Below are 21,424 nucleotides of genomic sequence, written 5' to 3' on the forward strand. Positions count from 1 at the left end.
TCAGCTGCCTGTAACTGCCATGTCCTTTCTGCTCAGACAGGGCATGTTCAGAGTGATTTCCTCCTCTCAGATTTTCAAATATTTTGCCACAGAAGCAGACAACAGGTTTGGACAATGCTCTCAGACACATGAAGGGACTGTTGGGGTGTCCTGTGCAGGGCCAGGAGTTGGACTGGATGGTCCTTGTGGGTCCCTTCCAGCTCAGGATTTTCTGTGATTCTGTGGTTCTATAGGAGCTGTTCAGTCAGGGCCCAGGCTCAGCACGGTGCAGTCCTCAAGTTCCTGGAGAGAGGAGCAGTGCTTGAGAGACAACCAGGCAGGGAAGGAACAGGGAGCACGGGGAGAGCACAGGAACAGAGAGCACAAGGACAGGGGCCACAGTGACAGCACAGCTCAAGAAAAACCTGCTGGGTCTGTGCCATGGGCTGGGTCAACGGACAGGCAGCGAGGAAGGAGGGATTGAAGGAGGAAGAAGAGAGTGGAGAAGGAAGGAGATGGAAGAAGATGGTGGGTGGAGATAGTGGGGGAGCAGCCGAGGTGCTGTGCTATACTCAGTGTTGTACCCTATGCCACATGGAAGGCCTGGCCTTGCAACATTTGCCATTTTGTACAGATTTTGCTGCCAAATTTAAGCTGCAGGGTTTGCAGAGGGCTTCTGAACATGCAGCAACAACACAGAGCCAGAGGGACAGCAGGGCCAATGGGGCACCCTCAGGGGGGCCAGATGTTCATGATTTCTCTCCCTTTTTGGACATTTTGGGCTGGGAGGAGGAGTGCTCTGGAGGCGGCTCCATGAGCTCTCTGCCTGTCACCTCTCACCCAGCAGTGGTTGCTTGGGGTGAGCTGTGGAAACCAGGAGAGGAAGGGAAAGCTTTTCCTGCAGGCTGGTGAATCTCTCCCTTGAGATCCAAGTGTGAAGGAAGGTTGTGTGAGTGCAGCAGCCCTGCTGGGAATGGTGGGGTTTGGGGATGCCGTAGCCACTGTCCTGCACCAGCCCAGGAGGGCTCAGGGGAATGTGGTGGGAACTGGAGTCCCAACCCGCAGCACGAGCCAGCCAAGGACAGAGCAGGAGCCCAGCTGGCACCAGCAGCTGTTCAGCATCTGTAGGCAGGAAGCTTGGAGAAAGCAGAGCTCCCTCCTCCCCAGCCCAAGGGAACAGGGCTGGAAGGGTCACAGCACCTGGCACTGCCCGTGGGGCCAAGGGAGAGCTGAGAGCCTGGCTGAGCACGTGGAGCAAAGGGCTGGGTTTTCTCATCAAAAGGATGTACTGCTGCTCCTGCCACAGCTCCCACCCCCTCAGATGTGGAACAGCAAGAGGAACTGGTTACTGAGGCACAGAGGGGCTTGGGAAGGTGAGGGAGAAGGTTTCAGCAGTGTGAGACAGGCAGGCTGGAAGACTCTTGAGCCGTGTCATGAGCTACCTCTGCTTTGCTCATCCATAAGGCCTGCCTTGGCCACCCAAAACTGTTGGGGCTGGGGGGAGCACAGGTGTTCTGGGGGTCTGTGTGGGCACCACAGAGGGGCTTCAGCTTTCCTTGTACCTCTACCAGCAAAGCTTAGAAGAACAGGAGAGGTTTCTGGTTGAAGCACCTGTGGGAAGACCTGTGAGCACCTTGCTGAACTCAGCCCACCTGGAGGAGAACAGATCCCTCTGGATGTGGAAGCCTCAGCCTGGGCAAGAGAGAGGGAAGCTGAAATTCTTTTGGGGAAGGGAGGGTCCTGCAATGCTGGGGGGGGGACGACTGTGCTCCTGAAAGGAGAACAGGCACAGGTGTGGCTCACAGGGTATGCAGAGTAGTTCTGACAACTTTTCTATTTTACCTTTAAGTTGCAAGAGAACTCAGAGGGAAGGGGTTTTACTCACTGTGTTACCAGCCCAGGTGAACAGTTTTTTTCCAGTGGTGACTTTTCCCTGGTTTTGGATACCAGTTGCCTCTTCCTTGTCTCCACCTTCCAGATCCCTCTTCCTCTTCTAGACTGACACATTCCACCGTACTTCCAAGCAGCCTGACTGCTCCCAGCTCTGTGCTGTGGAGCCTGAGGGGCTGAGAAGCTGAAATCTCAGAAGTATGAGGGTTGAGGAAGCTCTGGAGAGTAAAGGGAGTTCATTCATTCATTCCCACAGGGATTCTGCACATCCTCCCAAGTGTCCCTTCCCTCGTTCCCAGGAAAGACTTTGGAATTGTCGGGTGAATTTAAATTTTATCCTTAGTTTTAACTTAACTCATTTTCATTTATGGCAAACTGTAGACTTGTGTGACTCTTTGTCTCAGAAGTATTTAGAAAATGTTTTGGCATTTTCAGAATGTGAAATCAGTTTTTTTAAGTAGATGGTAATTTTGTTTCCAAACTTGGACATTTCTAGAGTAGAACAGAAGGGGCAGCTTTTGAAAATGGGATGAAAATCAACACAATTTTTCTGAGAAGAGTCAGAAATGAGAGACCTGTCAGAGTTATGAGTGCACTGAGCACACAGGGAGAAGCTTGAGATGAAGAACTGTGGAGATCTTGGTGGTCATGACATGATGGATAGAGATGGGAGAACCCAGGAAAGCCTGGTCTGGGGTGCAGGGGAATCAGTCAAGGGGAGAGATGGAAAGACAGCACAGGTTTATGGTGATAAAATAGCTGAGAATACAACAGGAGGAAGGTAAAGCAGCTCAGTGAGACAATCAGCTGAGAAGGAAATGTGAGTGAAAGAAGAGGGTTAAATGAATGTGGGAAATGTGCTGGTTGGAGAGTCCTGGCTGGGTGTAAGGGATTTGCTTCCCAGTGAGGCACCCTGTGACTGAGCTGAGGAGGAGCTGTTCTGGTGGCTACTGGAAACCTACTCCCAGGTCAGCTGTGGAGTTTGTGTGGGAGCAGAGAGGGGCCTTGAGAGTGCAGCAGTGAGGAGTGGGCTCCCTCATCACAGCTTTGTGTGGCCCAGGTCACTACGGGCAGCAATGGCAGCAGGGAATGCACATCCCTGCTGGTGTTCAGGGGGCACACAGAGAGCTGGCAGTGTCCAGGGAAATGTGGGGTGACATGTCCAGCTGTCAGCATTCCTGAAGCACCTCAGAGGTACAGCAGGGTCTGTTCTCCCCGCTCGGTGTAGGGACAGGGGCTCCAGCAGGGCAGTGGAGCAGAGAGAGGGGGTCACTGAACTGTCCTGGCTGCAGCACCACAGCCCTTCTGACCTGTCAGCAGCAGGCAGCAGGCCCTTGGAAGTGTGACTGCTTTCATTACATTGATGAAATGTTAATTTTGACACTTGAAGGGGAGTCAAGTTTGAGACATTTCCATCTGAGCAAACTGGGCTCTGTGAGCAGCAAAGAGGTGGGTCTGTGACACAGGTCATCTGACACTGAAATAGTGAAGAGGGATGGTTTGCACCTGCCTGGGGTCTTTTTCTCTCTGATAATTACAAAATAAGTCTAAACAATTAGATTACATTGTACCTCTTATGACATTTTACCACAGCTATTTCACTGCTGATCATTTCAGCAGAAACAGCCAGTCCCTGTTAATTCCCAAGGCCTGAAATCCCAAAGTGCCAATCAGCTGTCCAAGTCTTCCCTTTTTTTCACAAACACAGATACTTAAGTAGCGTACTTCCAAACTTCCTTGCTACAGCAAAACCCAGGAGTAGCATCACAAGCAAACACAGTGAGTTAAAGCATTGAGCACAGCTCCAGATGGAGCTGGCTCCGTTGTTTAAGAGGCTGTAGGTTCTTTGGGAAAGGTTTAACCTCATAGCATGTAAGTACAGACTGTTCGTGGTCTCTTGGGTGTTTTTCCTCACAGATTCCCACAATCATCAGGTAAATTCTGGAGTTTGCTACCTGACACAGACTACAGACTTCTTGCAGAGTACAGCCAAGGCAGGCTTGTGCTCTCCTGGGTTTTGGGTCTTCCTCCCTGGATGCTAGTGCTTTTGCTTATTCATTGATGCAGAATGAATATGTTTTTTCCTTTGAACTTAGATCTAGATTTCTGAAATATTGTAGCAACAGACCTTGCTTTGTGTGTGGGCCAGGCATTTGTATGCAAAGTTGTTTATATGCCACTCTGCTGCTCCAAACCAAAGTGCCACAGTCTGAGAGGTGGCAGTGCTGGTGTAGCTGCAGGGATAGAGGCAAACTGTAATGTTACCATATCTCAGCACTGTAGTTCGAGATCACATCTGTCAAATAATGCACTCAACTAATACTGTTTAAACAGGCAACTGCAAACATTTGCTATTAGGTTAATTCAGTGGAAAAAATGCACTTTCAACACACTGGCCAGAACAGAGCTGAACGTGTCTTTCAGCTCACAAGGGAGCTCTGCACCCAGCTCTTTCCTGACTCCAGCTCATCCATATTCCTCTGGCACATGGCTCTCCTGCTCTGCTCTCAGTCTTCCAGCACAGCCCTGATTTCTGTGCTTCCTGCCCCTCACCTCTGCTTCCCCCAGTGACCTGCTGCCACCCTGCCCCATGGACTCAGCGGGCCCTGTCTCACTGCCCTTGTTGGCAGCCACAAAACCAGCTGAGTTCCCCCATGGCACTGCTGCACGCCCCAGCTTCAGAGCTACAGGATTGTTCACAACCCAGTGCTCCTTGTCTTACTCAGGAAAGGCAGCAGAGACTGGAATTTGAGATAACTGGATGTAAAATGAACTTACCAAGCTTTACTCACAGGCTTAGAAAGAACAGGGACGTGCTAAAAGCAGCCTGAGGGAGCGGCAGTGTGCAGCCTCCCAGGTCTGTGTGCAGATCCACAGGGATCCCCCCACATACCCCGGCAGGTGCTTCCCTCCAGTGTCAGTGCTGTCCCTCTGCCATCCCGGGCCTCCCCCTGGCAGTGCAGTGAAGCAGGAGGAAGCACACCCGGCCCCAGCCCAGGCAGCAGTGACGTGCCCGAGGTGTCCCCAAGGTCCGGCCCCGCTGCTGTACAGCCTGCAGTGTGCACGTGTGCTGCTTCCCTGCATACTCTGTGTAATTCTTCTGAACTGATTTCTCCCAAACAGAGCCTTACACCTGTGGAGCTTGTGGAATCCAGTTCCAGTTTTATAACAATCTCCTGGAGCACATGCAGTCCCACGCAGGTAAGCCGGGCACTTGGACTGGCTGCAGGCGGAGAGTTCAATTCTGCGCTGCTGCCTGTGCTGACCCCCGTGTGTGTCCACAGGGCTCTCTGTGCTCCCCCTTCCCAAAGCCCCAGTCATTTCACCTGCAGCAAACCTGGACCCTCAAAGGCTACAGCACCCAGGCTCAGGGTACATCCTAAGTATTGCTCCTTTCCATAGAAGAGGAGGATCATGCCCTGCTAGCACAGAGCACATCACACTACTCATGCCCTTTATCCAAAGGTATCTAGAGAATCCTCAATGCATAAGATCCTGCAGCAGGTTAAATCCCTCCTCCTCCCAAAGGAGTAGTTCTCATGGAAGCAAACAAACCAAAAACACTTGCAGGGCAGCAGAGCCTTTGTCCACACAAGTCCAGTCCTGTGCTTGTGTCTCCTGGAGTTCTGCAAAGGACTGAAATTCTCAGAAGAAGAATTTGCATTTCAGCAGTTGTGTTCATTTCCCTCACAGCTTCCTACAAAAGAAAATTCTGAGGAATCATTCCTGTACTTTGTTTCTAAGTCACGGAGGTTTTTTCTGTCTTGATACATAGGAGATGATTTTAAAATTTCAAAGCCAGAGCTCTTTCAAAGACAACATTCAGCACATTAAAAAATGCAGAAACGGGAGATTTTTTTATATTGGCAGATTTTTTTCTTTTTTTTTTTCTCTTCAATAAAAATTCAGGGGAACTAACACAGGTTTAAAAACAATTAAATGCCCTTTGACAGACCTGTGGTCTCCAACAAACAGCTGCTCTGTTGAGATGCAGATTTGATGCAGGCCCTGAGGAGAGTGGCAAGGGGGGACAAGTGGTTTGAGAAAAAGAGTATTTTCCATTCTGTAACAATAATTCTAATGAAAGTTCTTTCTTGGTCTGTGGTTTATCTGGAGTCCTAATTTTAACAGTACTCCTAGAGTTCTTCATCCATGAGGTTCCTCTATCCAATTCAGCTCCTGTTGGCAAATGGTAATGCAGGCTTTGGGTGTGTTCAGCAGCTGATTTATTTATCATCTATATAATGTTACAAAGAGACTTTTAGAGTGATTCGTTTGGAGAAGGCGTGAGTTTTGGTTTCTGTGAGAGCATGAGCTGGTTCCTGTGCAGTGCTGGGACTCTGTGTTACCCCAAGGAGCAGTGGAGCTCCACTCAGGGCTGCCGTCACCCTGTGGTGTTGAGGTCTGTACTTGCTACTTCTCCATGGCAGTTTCTGCTGCCCCCACACTGTGTCCTGACCATCCTGTTCCTTGCTCTGGACTCTGGCACTGAAATGCGGCATTTGGAGTTTCAGCTCTTGGTGGCACTGAGTGGTGGAGCTGCAGAGGAGAGACCAAGCTGAGGAGTCCAGTGGGAGAATGGCAGCTCACAGGCAGGGTGTGAGCTGTTGGGAATCTTAATCCAGTGCTGCTGGCAGCTTCCTCCTTCTCTCTTCTTTACAAGTGACCCATGGGGAGGGCTCCAGGGAAGGTGCTGAGGCCCTGGCACAGGTTGCCCAGAGAAGCTGTGGCTGCCCCATCCCTGGAAGTGTCCAAGGCCAGGTTGGACAGGGCCTGGAGCAACCTGGGCTAGTGGAAGGTGTCCCTGCCCATGGCAGGGGGTGGAACGGAATGATCTTTAAGGTCCCTTCCAATCTAAACCAGTCTGTGGTTCTGTGATTGTTCACCTGGGTTGCTTTGGGCACAGAACAGGGCTGGAGGGATCGGGTGTGTCTGTGATCTGACTCCTGTACAGTTGTATCCTGCAGAGCTGTATGAATGGGTAAATCCCTTCTCCCCAGCTCAAGATTACTCTTGTTAAACTATTTTCTCATCTCTCCCTACTCTGTTTGCAAGTCCCTGTCTTCTGCTTGGCTGCTTCTTCCCGAGTGTCTCACCAGTACAGTGACAGTGAGCCTGTCCCTGTCTCCTTCGAGTGGCTGTCCCCTTTAGGAGGCTGTCCCATGTGAAAGCCACTGTCCCCTCCTGTGGCATCTCTGTGTGTGTTGCTTGGCAGCCCTGTGCTCACACCTCTTCCTCTGGAGGGGGCAGCAGCCTTTAACCCCCGTGGGCAGCCAGGGCCGTGGGTGCAGGATGTGCTGCTGTGGGATGAGCAAAGCAAAGTGGAGAGACGTGAAAACTACACCCAGCATTGATGGGTGTCCAGCTCTGGGTGTTGCACATGAGCAGAGCACTGTGGGGACCACACAGAGCTTGAGTTACTCTGGCAGAGGTTTGTTGCCTTCTGCTCTGACAGGAGGTTGGAACCAGGTGGGGGTCAGTGTCTTCCCCCAGGTAACCTGAGGACATGGTTTAGTGTAGTGGTGACCATGGTGGTGGTGCTGGGCTGATGTTCGGATTTGGTGACCTTAATGGTCTTTTCCAACTTAAAAAATTCCATGATTCTGTGATTCTATTATTTCCATATCCAGGAGCAGGTTGGTCCAACATCTCTGAAGTCTGGGAGTGCAGGGACCTTGCAGGGATCAGCAGAACTGGTGGCTCAGGATCCACGGACTGGGGACACTGACATAGGGGCAGTTTAGCCCAGTCCATATGTCTGGCCCAAGGAATATTTCATTATGGGGATGCAGGGATACAAGAAACCTGTATGGGTCAAATATTCCCTCAGTTAATGTGTTCAGGAGCCCAGTTTGGCTTGTCGTGTGTGATGCAAAGGGCTGATCTCTTCCAACTGACTGTGCTGCCTCCCCTGAACCCCTCACGAGGGACTGAGGCCAGGGAACGTGCTGCTGGCCTGCAGGAGAAAACCAGGGACACAGAGCCATTCGGAGGGCTGAGTGTGGAGGCTGGAAGGTAATAAGGAGAGATTATAGCTCCATAAAGCAGCTACACAGTGAGGAGAAGCAATTAGAATGTAAATTGGGTGCTGAAAGGCAGAAATAGAACAGCAGAACACCAGGCAGAGGAATTTGTTCTGTGATTACACTGTACAATATACAGCTTTGACTCCCTTTAGAGTACTTTGTTCAGGTCGAGTGCTGCCATATAATGCCCTTCTGACAATCTAGGCCTGAAAAAATAAAAGGACAACTAGGCTGAACCTGGATTAAAGGATTGGAGGCATGAAGAGAAATTAAAGAACCATGATCTGTGTAGTTCACAGACTGCCTGATAAGGAAGATGAGACTGAAATGCGTAAATCTCATTAATGCCGTACTGAATGCCAGCAGATATTTGTATATAATAAATCCCCTATTGTTAGGAAATAGATAAAAAGAGTTATAGTGAGGAAATACAGAGGGTTTCTACCCCTACCTATCCTCACCAAGACAAGGAAGGCCTGAACCATGAAGTTACCTACCCAAGTTAGTAGGCAATGTCCAGCATTTTCCTTATCCCACCCACAGATGCTTGGATTTGAGGACACTGGTGTCATTAGCTCAAGAGCAATTAGTCTGGGCAGATGCTGGGGGAAAGGTGGTGTGTCATACTGGTCACTGGAGCGCCTCCTGCTCTTCATATCTCTTCCACACCTGCAAACACCAACTTGTGGCTGCAGCCTGAGTATGGCAGTGCTCCCCAGGTACCCACCATGGCCAGGGAATTCCCTGGGCACACACAGACCTTGAGGCAGTCCTCGAGTCAGCCCTGGTCCTGTCATGTCCTGGATTGCTCTTAGGTATTGATCCAGCCTGTGCCAGTGCAGTGCCCAGACCCACTGGTGGCTGTGCAGCCTGTGGCTGTTGATGTGCAGGTCTGTGAATGTCAGAGCTGCTCAGAGGAGAGGACTTGCCTGTAAGGAGGAGAGCACTGGAGCTCCATTGCATCACTGCTGGTCTCCCTTCTCTCCCAGGTCGGTGGCACACATGGGGAAGAGCAGCTTTGCCCTCTCTTGAGTGTCCTGATGGACAGAGCAGCCTGGCTGCAGAGCTGTGTGTGCTCCAGGCCCTGCTCGAGCTCGTGCTCTGCTGTCAGAGCACGGGGCAGAGTCACTGCACTGAGTGCTGGTGTGTCCAGGCCAGCCTGGACCCCCTGAGTGATCAGTGCAGAAGTCAGTGACTCCAGTGAGTTCACACCAATGACCTTACAGTACAAGAGGCTCTAGTTCTGCCTGGGGGAATGAGAGGCTCTTGTGAGTCTTGTTTGCATCACTGAGTGTAAGAGGCCACTTTGAAGAGGGGTGTGTCTAACAGATGTCCAAAATTAGGTGAGACAAGTCCAGTTGTGGTGAAAAAAGGACCTGTTCTGTTTTCTTTGTGTTTAATTCCATCCTTCTGTTCAGCCTGGTCATCAGTCTCTCCATCTTTCTGCTGCTTCTTCCACCTCATTTCTTTGTGCACTTCAGTGTTGCTTCACAGCCTATTTCAGATCACCATTTCAGATTGAAGCATACTAAGAACTAGAAAATTACCTCTAGAGGGTGGGGAGAAGTTCTTGGGGCACAGGAAAGGAAAAAGCATGGATATAATGGAGAATTTACTGATCTTGCCTGCATTTCCTTGAAAGATCCCATCAGACTGACAGCCAAAGCGTTTGGCCTAGTTCCACACACAGAAATGGGAACACAAGCACCAAGATTCTGGGGGCAGTTGGTGTCTTTGCAGCCATGGGTGGGATGATCTTTGGTCACACTCCAGACTCGTGGTTATTTGGCTTTGTGTTTGCAGTCTGAGGATACTGGCCCACTCTCTTCAGGGGAGGAAACCAGATATAAAGATTGTAATGAGATCCTTAGATCTGGAGGGGTTGAGCACAGCTTGAAAAACCAAGTGCTTCACAGGAGAGAAAAGGGCAGCTGCCTGCAGTGCAGGAAGAGGCAATAAGGGAAAAGAAGGATCAGTGTCTGTTTTACCTCCTGTCATTTCGGAAGCAAGAAAATTAAACAAGTCAGGCTGCACAGGGAACTTCCATTCCTCTTGGGATGCAGCTTCAGCTCATCAGAAGACATTTCTCAAGGTGTGCTGATGCACAGAAAAAGCCATTGCAGATACATTTGGGGAGGTGGCAGGTTGTGAGTCCAAAGACAGTTTCAAGGTTTCTGAGGGTGCTGTACCAGCTCACTGAAAACTAAGAACTACAGAGAGTGTAGTAGCTTATTTTCACCTTAGTTAAGGGAATCCTAAGGAACTGCTGAGCACATGGATAGTTTCCTGTTCTTTGTGCTTTAAGCATTTATCATCTTGTGCTTCTAACCCTTGCCTGTCTCTTGCCCCACAGCTGACAATGAGAACAACATTGCCTCCAACCAGCCCAGGTCACCTCTCCCTGTGGTTGAAGAGAAGTGGAAACCACAGCTCCAAAGAAATAATGCCAACAACAGTACGTAGCACCTTCACTCCTCATCCTGGGCTTACCTGTCCCGTTACAACAGTGACTCAGAGGGTGCAGCAGTGATGGGCACTGCACAAGGCCCTAGTCCTCACTGAACTGCTCTTCATTTCATCCATAATTCATGTCCTGCCTGGCAGAGCAGAGCACCCCTTCCTGTTACAGGAGCACTCGTGTGCACAAAGAACCCTGGGAGGTGGTTGGGAAGGTTTGTGAGGAAGATGCGTTTGGGAACCCCTGGAAGAAATTAACTTCTGATCCAAGGTCAGACTTCCCAACCTGGAGTTAAAAAACTAATCTAGTCATCCTGGCATGACATAGGCATAACATGTCAGTCCCTGTGCTGGCAGACAGCTGCTCTGTGGCTTTGTCCAGAGTTCCTCCCATGGCCTCCCACGATGGGAAAAGGGAAAATACAGCCCAGGGAAATCAGTTCCAAAGCATTTGAGCTGAGCAGCCAGGGGGAAAGGGGGATACAAAACTGTGGTGCTTTTTTTGTTCTGGTATGGCCAAAAATGACATTAATATTGTCTGAAATCAGGGTTGATGAAGATCAGGGAAGAAATGGGAACTTGGGCTTCAGCACTGTTTGAGATGGTGGAAAATGTTGGATGCTTCACTGGAGCAATTGCTCTTAAAATAACAGTCTCAAAGAAGAGAACCAACTCACAACAGTGGAAAGGTGTTCTCCTGTGGAGCCAGGGTTGGAGAGCTGGGGGGGTTCACCTGGAGAAGAGAAGGCTCCAGGGAGACCTGAGAGCCCCTTCCAGTGCCTAAAGAGGCTCCAGGAGAGCTGAAGAGGGACTTGGGACAAGGGGCCTGGAGGGACAGGACAAAGGGGAGTGGCTTCCCACTGCCAGAGGACAGGGTGAGATGGGATGTTGGGGAGAAATTGTTCTGCGTGAGGGTGGGGAGGCCCTGGCACAGGTTACCCAGAGAAGCTGTGGCTGCCCCATCCCTGGAAGTGTTCAAGGCCAGGTTGGACAGGGCTTGGAGCAACCTGGGCTAGTGGAAGGTGTCCCTGCCCATGGCAGGTGGTTGGAACAAGATGGTCTTTAAGGTCCCTTCCAATCCAAACCAGTCTGTGATGCTATGATTCTATGTCCATTTTTCCATCTGGGCTAAGCTGTGACCATCAGCCTGTAGACATGAATAGCAAACATGATTATAACTTACCTAGGCAGTTCCTCAGTGAGCAGCACAGAGGTGCCATCAGGTGAGGCACTGGATTGGAAGTAGTGTGGGCTCTGTCTGTCCCCACACCAGGGACACCATGCAGATAAGCATCTTGCTGCTCTGAGCAAGAGCTTGTCCCTCGAGGTTCCTTGTCCAGAAACCTTGGGGGAAAAAAATCCAGGGTTGGAGGTGTCTCTTCCATCATCTGGGCATGCTCCACCTCTTTGGGGTCTCTGAGGATTGTTTTGTGAGTTCCTCCTCTCCAGTTGCAGAGGAGCTCATGCAGTGCTTTCTCGCCTGGCTTGTGTTTCCCTGCAGCGTCCGCGAGCGGCTCCATGGGGAACAGCGCGATCCCGGAGAAGGAGCGGCAGAACATCGCCGAGAGGCTGCTGCGGGTGATGTGCACTGACCTCGGGGTGCTGAGCGTGGTGAGCGGGAAGGAGTTCATCAAGCTGGCACAGACCCTGGTGGACAGTGGGGCTCGCTATGGTGCCTTCTCTGTCACCGAGATCCTGGGCAATTTCAACACACTGGCTCTGAAGCATTTGCCTCGGATGTACAACCAGGTGAAGGTGAAGGTCACCTGCGCCCTGGGCAGCAACGCCTGCCTGGGCATCGGGGTCACCTGCCACTCGCAGAGCGTCGGCCCCGACTCCTGCTACATCCTGACCGCCTACCAGGTAGAGGGCAACCACATCAAGAGTTACGTCCTGGGAATTAAGGGTGTAGACATTCGAGACAATGGTGATTTTATCCACCACTGGGTGCAGAATGTGCTGTCGGAGTTTGTCATGTCGGAGATCAGGACGGTGTATGTCACAGACTGCAAAGTCAACTCCTCGGCGTTCTCCAAGGCGGGCATGTGCCTGCGCTGCTCGGCCTGTGCCTTGAACTCGGTGGTACAGAGTGTGCTCAACAAGAGAACACTACAGGCTCGCAATATGCACGAGGTGATCGAGCTCCTGAATGTCTGTGAAGATCTGGCGGGATCCACAGGCCTCTCGAAGGAGACCTTTGGCTCCTTGGAAGAGACCTCCCCCCCGCCCTGCTGGAACTCGGTCACTGACTCCCTCCTGCTCGTCCACGAGCGCTACGAGCAGATCTGCGAGTTCTACAGCAGGGCCAAGAAGATGAACCTCATCCAAAACCTGAACAAGCACCTGCTCAGCAACCTGGCAGCCATCCTGGCCCCGGTGAAACAGGCTGTGATCGAGCTGAGCAATGAGAGCCGGCCCACCCTGCAGCTGGTCCTGCCCACCTACGTCAAACTGGAGAAACTGTTCACTTCCAAAGCTAACGATGCTGGCGTGGTCAGCAAACTCTGCCACCTCTTCTTGGAGGCGCTGAAGGAGAACTTCAAAGTTCATTCGGCACACAAGGTAGCCATGATCTTAGACCCTCAGCAGAAGCTGCGGCCTGTCCCGCCGTACCAGCACGAAGAGATCATTGGCAAGGTCTGTGAGTTGATCAATGAGGTGAAAGAGTCCTGGGCAGAAGAAACAGAATTTGAACCTTCAACCAAGAAGCCTCGTGCAGCAGGGGAAGCCACAGCAGCTCAGGAAGAAGATTGGTTCGGGAAAAATGAAGTCTATGATTATTTGCAAGAACCTCTCTTCCAGGCCACCCCTGACCTGTTTCAGTACTGGTCGTGTGTTACCCAAAAGCATACAAAACTAGCCAAGCTGGCCTTTTGGCTCTTAGCAGTGCCTGCTGTGGGTGCCAGGAGCGAATGTGTAAATATGTGTGAGCAGGCTCTCTTGATCAAAAGGAGACGGCTACTCAGTCCAGAAGACATGAACAAACTCATGTTTTTGAAGTCCAACATGCTTTAAGACTGTCTGTTAATTAAAACAAAACTCTAAAACACTGTTCCAAACAAAGAAAAAGAATTTTAAGTTCTAAACACTGTGGACCTCATTATGAATGCCCCTGGAAACCAAGTGCTTTTTTATATATATATAAAAATATAAATATATATAAAATTAAGTTTGAAAGGAAAGCTGAGCATGGGAGAGAGACAGCCCTCTGCCAGGAACGTGCTCCTTTCCATAGATAGTGTGTGGACTTGACAGACTTTCTAATGTTTTCAAGTGGGCAGACGAATGGGAGGCTGATGTTCTAAAGTCTTCAGGCAGCTGAGATCTAAAGTGACTTGAAGTTTCTTTTGTTTCTCCTCCACCCCACCTTTCCTCTTGTCCCCTGGGCCATCTTGCCATGGATAATCAGACTCCATTGAACAGACCAGTTCTGCACTGGACTTTGCTCCTTTGAATAACTGTACACCTTGAGGGCACTTGGCTGAGGCCTTCCTGGCACCTGGTGCACATATCAGGGCAGCTGTGTTCTACCAACACTGGGACCTTTAGAAATCAGGGAAGGGAGACTTGAAGGTTTTTGGGTTTTAATTTTATTTTTATCCTTTCCATATATGCTTTTTTCCAAAAAACCAAAAGTTACTCTTCTGCCTCCACTCCCACTTTTGAGTTTAATGTGGTAGCTAGTGATTATAAGTTTGATTTCAAACTAAGAGAAATGGTTTATGGCAGAAATGTCTGTAATTGTAAAGTTTCTTGGCTTTATTTTTCTACAGCAGAACTTCTTTTCTGAACTCCCGGTGTTAATTAGCTTTTCTGTGAATTTTGTGCATCAGGCATTCTCAGACTTGTTCTAGAGTAGCCCATTTGCAATTAAATAGTATCCTTATGGGAACCACAGCAGTTGTTTATATAGAAAAGCCTAGAAACCAGGAAAAGTAAGTGGTGACAGCATAGATGGCTGTGGGCCACTAGTGAGCTTGTCAGGTCTGCCAGATAACCATTTTACCTGAACTTTTTTGTTTAAAAGTGTCTCAGTTACACACAAACCAACCTTCCCAATGCCAAGGACAAACCAAGGTGTATGATTTTTCAGGGGAACAAAGCTCATCAGTTTTGTCAAACTGGGGTTTGAAGGAAGCTTAGAGAAGTGCATGGGCTCAAAGATCCTTCTGAATGTAAGTGCTCCTGATTGAGTGCAAAGAATATCTTCCTGTTTTTATTTGGAATAGTTTCCTCTAGTGGCACGAATGTCTTTTTGATACCTACAGTGCATTACACTACTTGTTCTGTTGCTGACTCATTCTAGCTGGGAAGGCCACGGGCCCTGAAACGTTCCCACATCCTGGCTCAGCCCAAATGCAATTGGAGATGATCATAACCCAGAGCCATCTCAGTCACTCTGCTGTCCCCCAGGGCCAGTGCTCTGTGGTGTTTCCTGCCCACAGGCACAGCTCCTGCATCTCTGTCAGGTTTGGTGCCTCTTGGACAATTCCCAGCCTCTGGTGCCAAACTGTTTTTCACCACTGGGACTGATATCCTGGAGGAGAATGGAAGCCAATTGTGATTTTTTCAGTAGTCTCTCCTGCTTTCAGGAGCTGCAGTCCCAGTGCACGGGAGGGTCAATAGGAGGGACTGGCTCAGCTGGAGCCCCTCAGCAGCACGAGGTGTTTGCTGGTGGCTGACAACGCAGGGGGGAAGACTGGGGGGCCTCTTTGACTTCCTGCTGTTGACCAGATGTTAAACCAAGATCCCACCTGCCCATCTCTGGCTGTAAGAGAAGTTGCACGTTCCAAGACATGAGAAATAGCAAACCAAATCTCTCAGGCTTTGTGTGCAGATGCCCTGAGCCTCTCAGGCACTGACACCTGCACTGGCATGGGACTCAGGGACACAGTTCGGGTGCTGGAATCTTTCCCAGCCCAGGATCACTAAGGATAGCTCTTGGCACCCAGCTGTCTTCCATTGGCTTGAGTCTGGGTTGACCTCTTGGCACTGTTACTGGCATCAGGGCAAAACCAGGTGTCTCCTAAATGTTAAGTCTTGCCTGTGGACGTCACACAGCCTGCCACCCCACTGCCAGCTGCACGTGAAGAGGACCTGCCAAGGCAAAGGCACTTGGGCATCTGATTTCCCTGGCAGTGGCTAATGGAGGTGTTGGTTATAGGGCCACCTTTTCTTCTTGCTGGTTTTCTTTCCTCCTCTGCAACTCCTGCCTGCCCAGCCACCAGCTGGGCCCATGGTGACACAGCTCTTGGGACTCGCGTGGCAGGAGAAGCCTGTTTGAGACAAAAATGAAGTGTCAAACAGAAGCCCTGAGTGAGATTCGTGCCACTGACAGTGAGCTGTGTGAGCTGCTGGGCCCACAGCTACCTGACAGCGTGAAAACTTGTCTAGAGGATGATTCCAAAGCAGAATTAGCTTTGGAGGCACAGAGTGTGTACCACACAGCTCATCTGGTGGCACAAGGACCGGGATTTGTAGTTATTTCTCCTAATGGCATGTTACACCTTTTTGTGTGGTTCATCAGAGACCCTGAGAGCTCCCAGGCTCTTTGATGCTCAGGGGAATGTACAAAGTCCTTATATTCCTTTGGAAAGGCAGTTCCAGCCCCCAGCACTCCTTTGCAAGGGACAGATGGATGACTTCAGTGGGATTTGCCAGCTGGGGCTCGTTGTACTCTCTATCTGTGAGGCCTTGAGGGTGGGAAGCAGGCAAGGCAGAGTTAGCATGGGTGTAAAGCCCTGGCGTTGAGAATTGGGTAAATTGCAGTCCTCTGTGCCCAGCACATGGAGCAGGACCATGGCTGCACAGCCACCCTGACCTCCCAGCCAGCTCTCCTTTCCCTCCTCACACTGTGATCTGGAGTGTTCTTGCTGTGCTGACCAAAGAGAGGGATGGACTGGCCCTTTCCCCCATCCCAGTAACTGTCCTCTCCAAGGCAACTTGGGCTGTTTGCACTAATGATGGATGTTATGCAAACATGCCGTGATGTCGGGTAGATGCCATTCTCCCAAAGACTAAAAATCTCAACTTAGCTGAAAAAGCAAGATGAGACCTAAGACCTGAATTGGAACAATCTCCTCCATAACTCAGACTAAGAAGCTGTAGCTTTTCATGACTCCTAAGCGTTTTGGTTACTGGGTGTTCAGCTCAGAGGAGCTGTTCATGCTGTGTCTGCTCCCAGGTTCCCTTCTGTCTGGTACTAGACTTAATTAAAAGCAGAGAAATACATCTGTAGCACAGGTATTTACCCTAAATGCCAAGCTTTTGCTTCTGTTCCTCCTTCCATCTTCAAGGCTTGGATTCACATTCTAGGGAGCAAAAATACTTTACCAAGGTCTGAGTTCTGGAAGTTCTTCTTTGCCAGGTTGCTCCAACGCAAACTGCTCTGTTCCTGCTCTGTGATGCCTCAGGGTGTGGAGCAGCACATGCTGTAGGGAGCACTTCCCATCCTGGGCTGGGAGGCTGCAGAGGAGAGAGCTGTCATGAGGTTCTGCCCCCTTTGAGCTGGAGAAGTCCCCAAAATTGGGATCATCCTCTGGTAGGTCATGTTGGGATTTTTCCTTCTGCTTCTTGGTTTCCTTCACTGACACTAGAGAAATGTGTTAGGATAGAGAAATGGGGGGGCATCCAGGCAGTCACTTGTTCCTGCTGCTGACTCTGGGCCTGACCTTACAGACTTCTCTTTCTGACTTCCCAGTTGGCTTTGGGAGGGTTCTGACCTTCAGGCTGGGGGACAAGCACCAGCAGGTGAACTGTCAGAGTGAAGGGCCTTCCAGTCCTATCTGAAGATCCTTGTTACTAGAAAACAGAGAGTGGGATATAGAGGCAGAGCTCTTCAGGAGGTTGTTTCTGTGTGAGTGCAGCAGCCAGAGGGCTGTGGAGCCCAGATTTGTTTCCTGATCTGTCCCCTCCCCATGTCTCCAGGAGCAGGCAGTAGTTGTGGTCTGACCTGCAGGATAGGCTTGGTGTCTTGCACCCGGGTCAGGTTCAGGTGGAGGTGAACTTTCTTTTCTGTCCAGTCTCTCTGTCTGTGCTGAGGAAACTGCTTTGGGTGTATTTGAACTAGTGAATCTGGAAAACTTCCTGTGAAAGCCAACGGTGGGCTCAGGTTTTGTCTAATTCAGTTGTTCATTCATTGCTGTTTAAACCAGTTTAATCTTGAGCTAAACTGGTTTGAGCATCCACACAAACCACCTGCACTGGTTAATCTGCGCTTGCTGGGCAGAGAACACGTCCAGCAGCAGCTCAGGGAGTCATGACCTTTATGTGAATTTTGCAAATGAATTTGCACCAGATACTCTCAAAGCTTGGGAATGACTGAAAATAGCAGGGAGATACTTCTGGAAATGGCTTGAGCTCTAGAGGTGAGCTCGGCTGGTGCTAATAATGCCAAGGTCACAGGTTTGATCCCCGTACAGACCATTCACTTAAGAGTTTGACTCGATGATCCTGGTGGGTTGCTTCCAACTCAGAACTTTCTGTGATTCTAATGGTGGTGGTGGAGTTCACAGTGTTCAGTGAGATGGCTCAGGGGGTGGGATGGTTTTTCTCCAACTGTCTGCAGTAACCCAGTTTAGCACAATTACCACAAATGTTTGTTTTGGTGGCTGAATCTGCTCAGCTTCACCCAGTCTGAGGGGCCAGTTCCACTCTGGACCCTGCAGGAGCCCATGGTGGACACCGGAGCAGGGACATCCTGCTGCTCTAGGAGCACCAAGTTGCTGATGAATCAAACAACACTAAAAGAGCAGGGCTGGCAGTGCCGCTCTGTGCTAAGGAAAGGCTTGGATCTCTCATGGCTCCTCTCTGGCTGAGGGAGAGGCAAGGAGCTCCTGTGAGCATTCCCACAGGAAAGGACTAGTTATACCCTATGGAGTAGTTAGGAATAAAGGGATAAAAATAAAAGACACTAAAGACAGATTCTTGGAAGCCTCTTCAGGGAGAAGAAATCTATTCACCTGGGAGGAGTTTCCTAGGGGAATGCTTTTTGAGCTTTGTCATTGAAAGCAAGGCTGCACAGCTCCTGGAGTTCAGTCCGTGGGGCACGAGGCTGCTCTGGACCTTGCTGAGAGAAAAGGGACTGGATGTAGGGGTGGGAAAAGCCAGTCCTGCCCAGAAGACCCAGGAGGGTTCACAGAGCATCTTCCTCCCCATTCTCCCATTCCTCAGCAGCACCAAACCCTTCCCAGCACTGCAGTATATCCATCAGCCAGGTTCCAACAAGGAGGGAGTTGGCTGAGGAAAAAACACCAGTTGAGGAGCCCTTGCACTGCCGAGGTGGAGAATCAGGCTGGGGGACAGTGTTCAATGTTTTGCTGCTTCTGCTGTGCATTTTCTGTGCTACACTATGGTCTGGAATCTGTGGGATCCATTGAGAACACCCAGAACCATTGGCTGGGCCCCAGTGTCCCATATCAGGTATCTCTGAAGCTGTCACTCTGTAGCAATAAGATCTCCCTGTTCCCGGTGTGTGGGACCTGTCCCCGTGCCACAGGTCACCATCTTCTTGGGGCTTCTGAAGTGTCACTGAGCAAACAGTAAAGCCCAACCCGGCTCTGCTGGAACAGCCCTCAGGCCTGGGGGAGAGTCTGCCTACGCTAGGCCAGAAATGGTGAACCAATGACAGTGGGTTGCCCTGAAATTTAATTTTATCTACTGAATGTTTGTGTGATTTCCGTTTCATTTCAGTTCTAGTTTGGCTGGTTAGTTGTGTTTTTACTCCTGCTGTTACAGAGTCCTTTGTTTATAACTTGAGGGAGTTTTGCTCACATATACAATGGTTTATCCGTAGACCCTTGGGGTTTCCTGATCCGTAGGCAGCTGAGTTGGAATTTTTTAGAGTATCTTCTAAAATGAGGCTCTAAATGGTTCATTGATGCACAAGATCAACCAGTGACTGGCAGAATTTGACTGGCAGGATTTTCTTCTCCCGTCGCTGTGGCATCACTGACAGTGGGACCCGGGTGAGCAGTGCAGCCTTAACGATGGGTATATTTTAGGGTGGAGTTGATGACCACAGGCATGTCCAACCCTTGCTTTTTGCAACCAGAGTTCCTTAAAAAGACACTGCCAGCCTCATCAGCCTTGAATCCTTGTTCCCATCTCTTAGGGGTTCTGGTGGTGGTCTCTGCAGTGTCTGTGCTTAGGGTGGGATTCTTTTTTCCAGGGGGCTGTGGCTTGGGAGGAGGGAATATTTTCCCCTGCTGTCTATGGAGAAGGATCTTTCCACTCAAAGAAGGAGGCATGTATTCTGGAAGGAGCAACAGTCTGTTTTCCATGGTCCCTTGAAACTTAGTGGGACTTTAACATTATTTTCTTTAATTCTTTAAAAGGAAAACTGGTAGTGGATGAACTGAACCCTTGGTGGCAGGTGACAGGTCCAGGAGTAGCACACACCACCCAGGCCGTGATGATCGTGGTCCACGCCGTAGCCAGACAGTGTCATGGTGACAAACCCAACCGTGGGAGATCCCTGTTTGCAGCCAGTCTGGAAGGAGAAGCTGTTCCTCGCCCGTACGTCCGTTTTCCCAAACCTCCTCTGGAGGGGCTCAATTCTTGTTGTTCCATCAAGCAAAGATTAACTTCTCCTGTCCCTCTCGCCCTCCCTGCCTCAGTAACTCGTGTGCATTTCCCTCCTTTCTGTAGATGCAGATGTTCTAGGCAATACCACAGACGCGCCCGCGGCCCCGCCCGCGAGCGCACTCATGTCATCTTAAAAAATACAAAAAAAATATACAAAAAATATACAAAAAATATCTTTTTTAGGCCAGAGTTTTCTACAGGTATTAATGAATATTTTTCTTAATCCTTATAAGTTTTATGTGTTTAATATTTCTTAATACCGGTAGCATTAATTTATACTTTTGTAGCAACACAATATTTTTATAAACCGCCACCGCTGGCTTTGTCTTCATAACGGGAAACGTGCGGGCAGCTGGCCCCGCGCTGTACCATGTACTGTATTTAAAAGGTTATCTAATGTCACACTTGCTGTGTTAATAAACAAAACAAAACCTGTTTGAAGTCTCATGTATTGTTGGTGTGGATCAAATGACTCACTAGAGAGCAATATTGCACGGGGTTGAGTTGCTGATTTTCATTGTGATATACGAACGCTTGAGGCCAACTCAAGTTCTGAGGTTGTTTTTTTTTCTTTTTAGGATTTTGTTTTGGTTTTGGTTTGGTTTTTTGGTTTTTTTTACAGCTAAATGAATTCAGTGCTGTTTGAAACTTAGACTGACGTCAAATGAAAAGGATTATTATAGAAAAAAAAAAATCAAGGTGTTTAAATGTTGCTGTTTTTACAAGTCTGTTGCTGTCTGAATGGAAATATTCCACAGGAGAGAAGGAATAGTTCCACTTAGCTTCCAAAGGGGCCGAGCGCTCCAGGCCAGAGCTCGGTTATTTGGAAATACCTTAGAGACATGTTTCTGCAACATTCTTTTCAGAGTTGATGCCAAGGCAGAAGACAAACTGTAACTGTAAGAAAGCATCCGTTGCTTGAGGATTTTCATGTCAGTGTTGTATTTATGGTTTTACAATAAAACAACCTTTAGGAAAAAGAAAAGTGTCTGAGCTTTTCTATTTTTCAAGCATGTGACTGGGACATTCCCCAGGGCTGATGTCCTGCTGTGAGGAGGGAGAACATCCATGGAAGTGACCTGGATCCCAGCAGTGGTCTCTGGTGGATCTCATGGAATCGTGGAATGGTATAGGTGGGAAGGGACCTGAAAGATCATTTCATTCCACATCCCTTGCCATGGGCAGGGACACCTTCCACTAGCCTGGGTTGCTCCAAGCCCAGTCCAACCTGGCCTTGGACACTTCCAGGGATGGGGCAGCCACAGCTTCTCTGGGCAACCTGTGCCAGGGCCTCCCCACCCTCACAGGGAACAATTTCTCCCCAATATCCCATCTCACCCTGCCCTCTGGCAGTGGGAAGCCATATGAACTTGGCATCCAGAGAACTCCACACTGGGCACCACGTGCCTGAGGCACCCAGCGCTCCCCAAAGCACTTCCTGGAGCATCCCTTCAGTTCCCAGCGCCATGAGCTGCTCCTCCCTCACC

The 21,424-nt window shown here is 49.8% G+C and overlaps 1 protein-coding gene across 2 annotated transcripts in view; it reads left to right on the plus strand.

Moving 5' to 3' along the window:
* Positions 1-20,912, plus strand: part of ZNF618 (zinc finger protein 618) — a 29,772-nt gene extending 8,860 nt beyond the window's left edge. Inside the window, exons 2-4 of one of the 2 annotated variants that reach the window (XM_025895267.2) lie at positions 4,993-5,070; positions 10,249-10,350; positions 11,854-20,912. In XM_025895267.2, the coding sequence (XP_025751052.2) occupies positions 5,055-5,070; positions 10,249-10,350; positions 11,854-13,367 (1,632 nt within the window). In that variant the 5' untranslated portion in view covers positions 4,993-5,054 and the 3' untranslated portion in view covers positions 13,368-20,912. The remainder of the gene's footprint in view (positions 1-4,992; positions 5,071-10,248; positions 10,351-11,853) is intronic. The other variant, XM_025895268.2, reaches the window with a different exon arrangement.
* Positions 20,913-21,424: the final 512 nt, after the last annotated feature.

This window comes from Manacus vitellinus, unplaced genomic scaffold (assembly GCF_001715985.3).
Source record: "Manacus vitellinus isolate BGI_N305 unplaced genomic scaffold, ASM171598v3 scaffold_27_pilon, whole genome shotgun sequence".
Taxonomy (NCBI): Eukaryota; Metazoa; Chordata; class Aves; order Passeriformes; family Pipridae; genus Manacus; species Manacus vitellinus.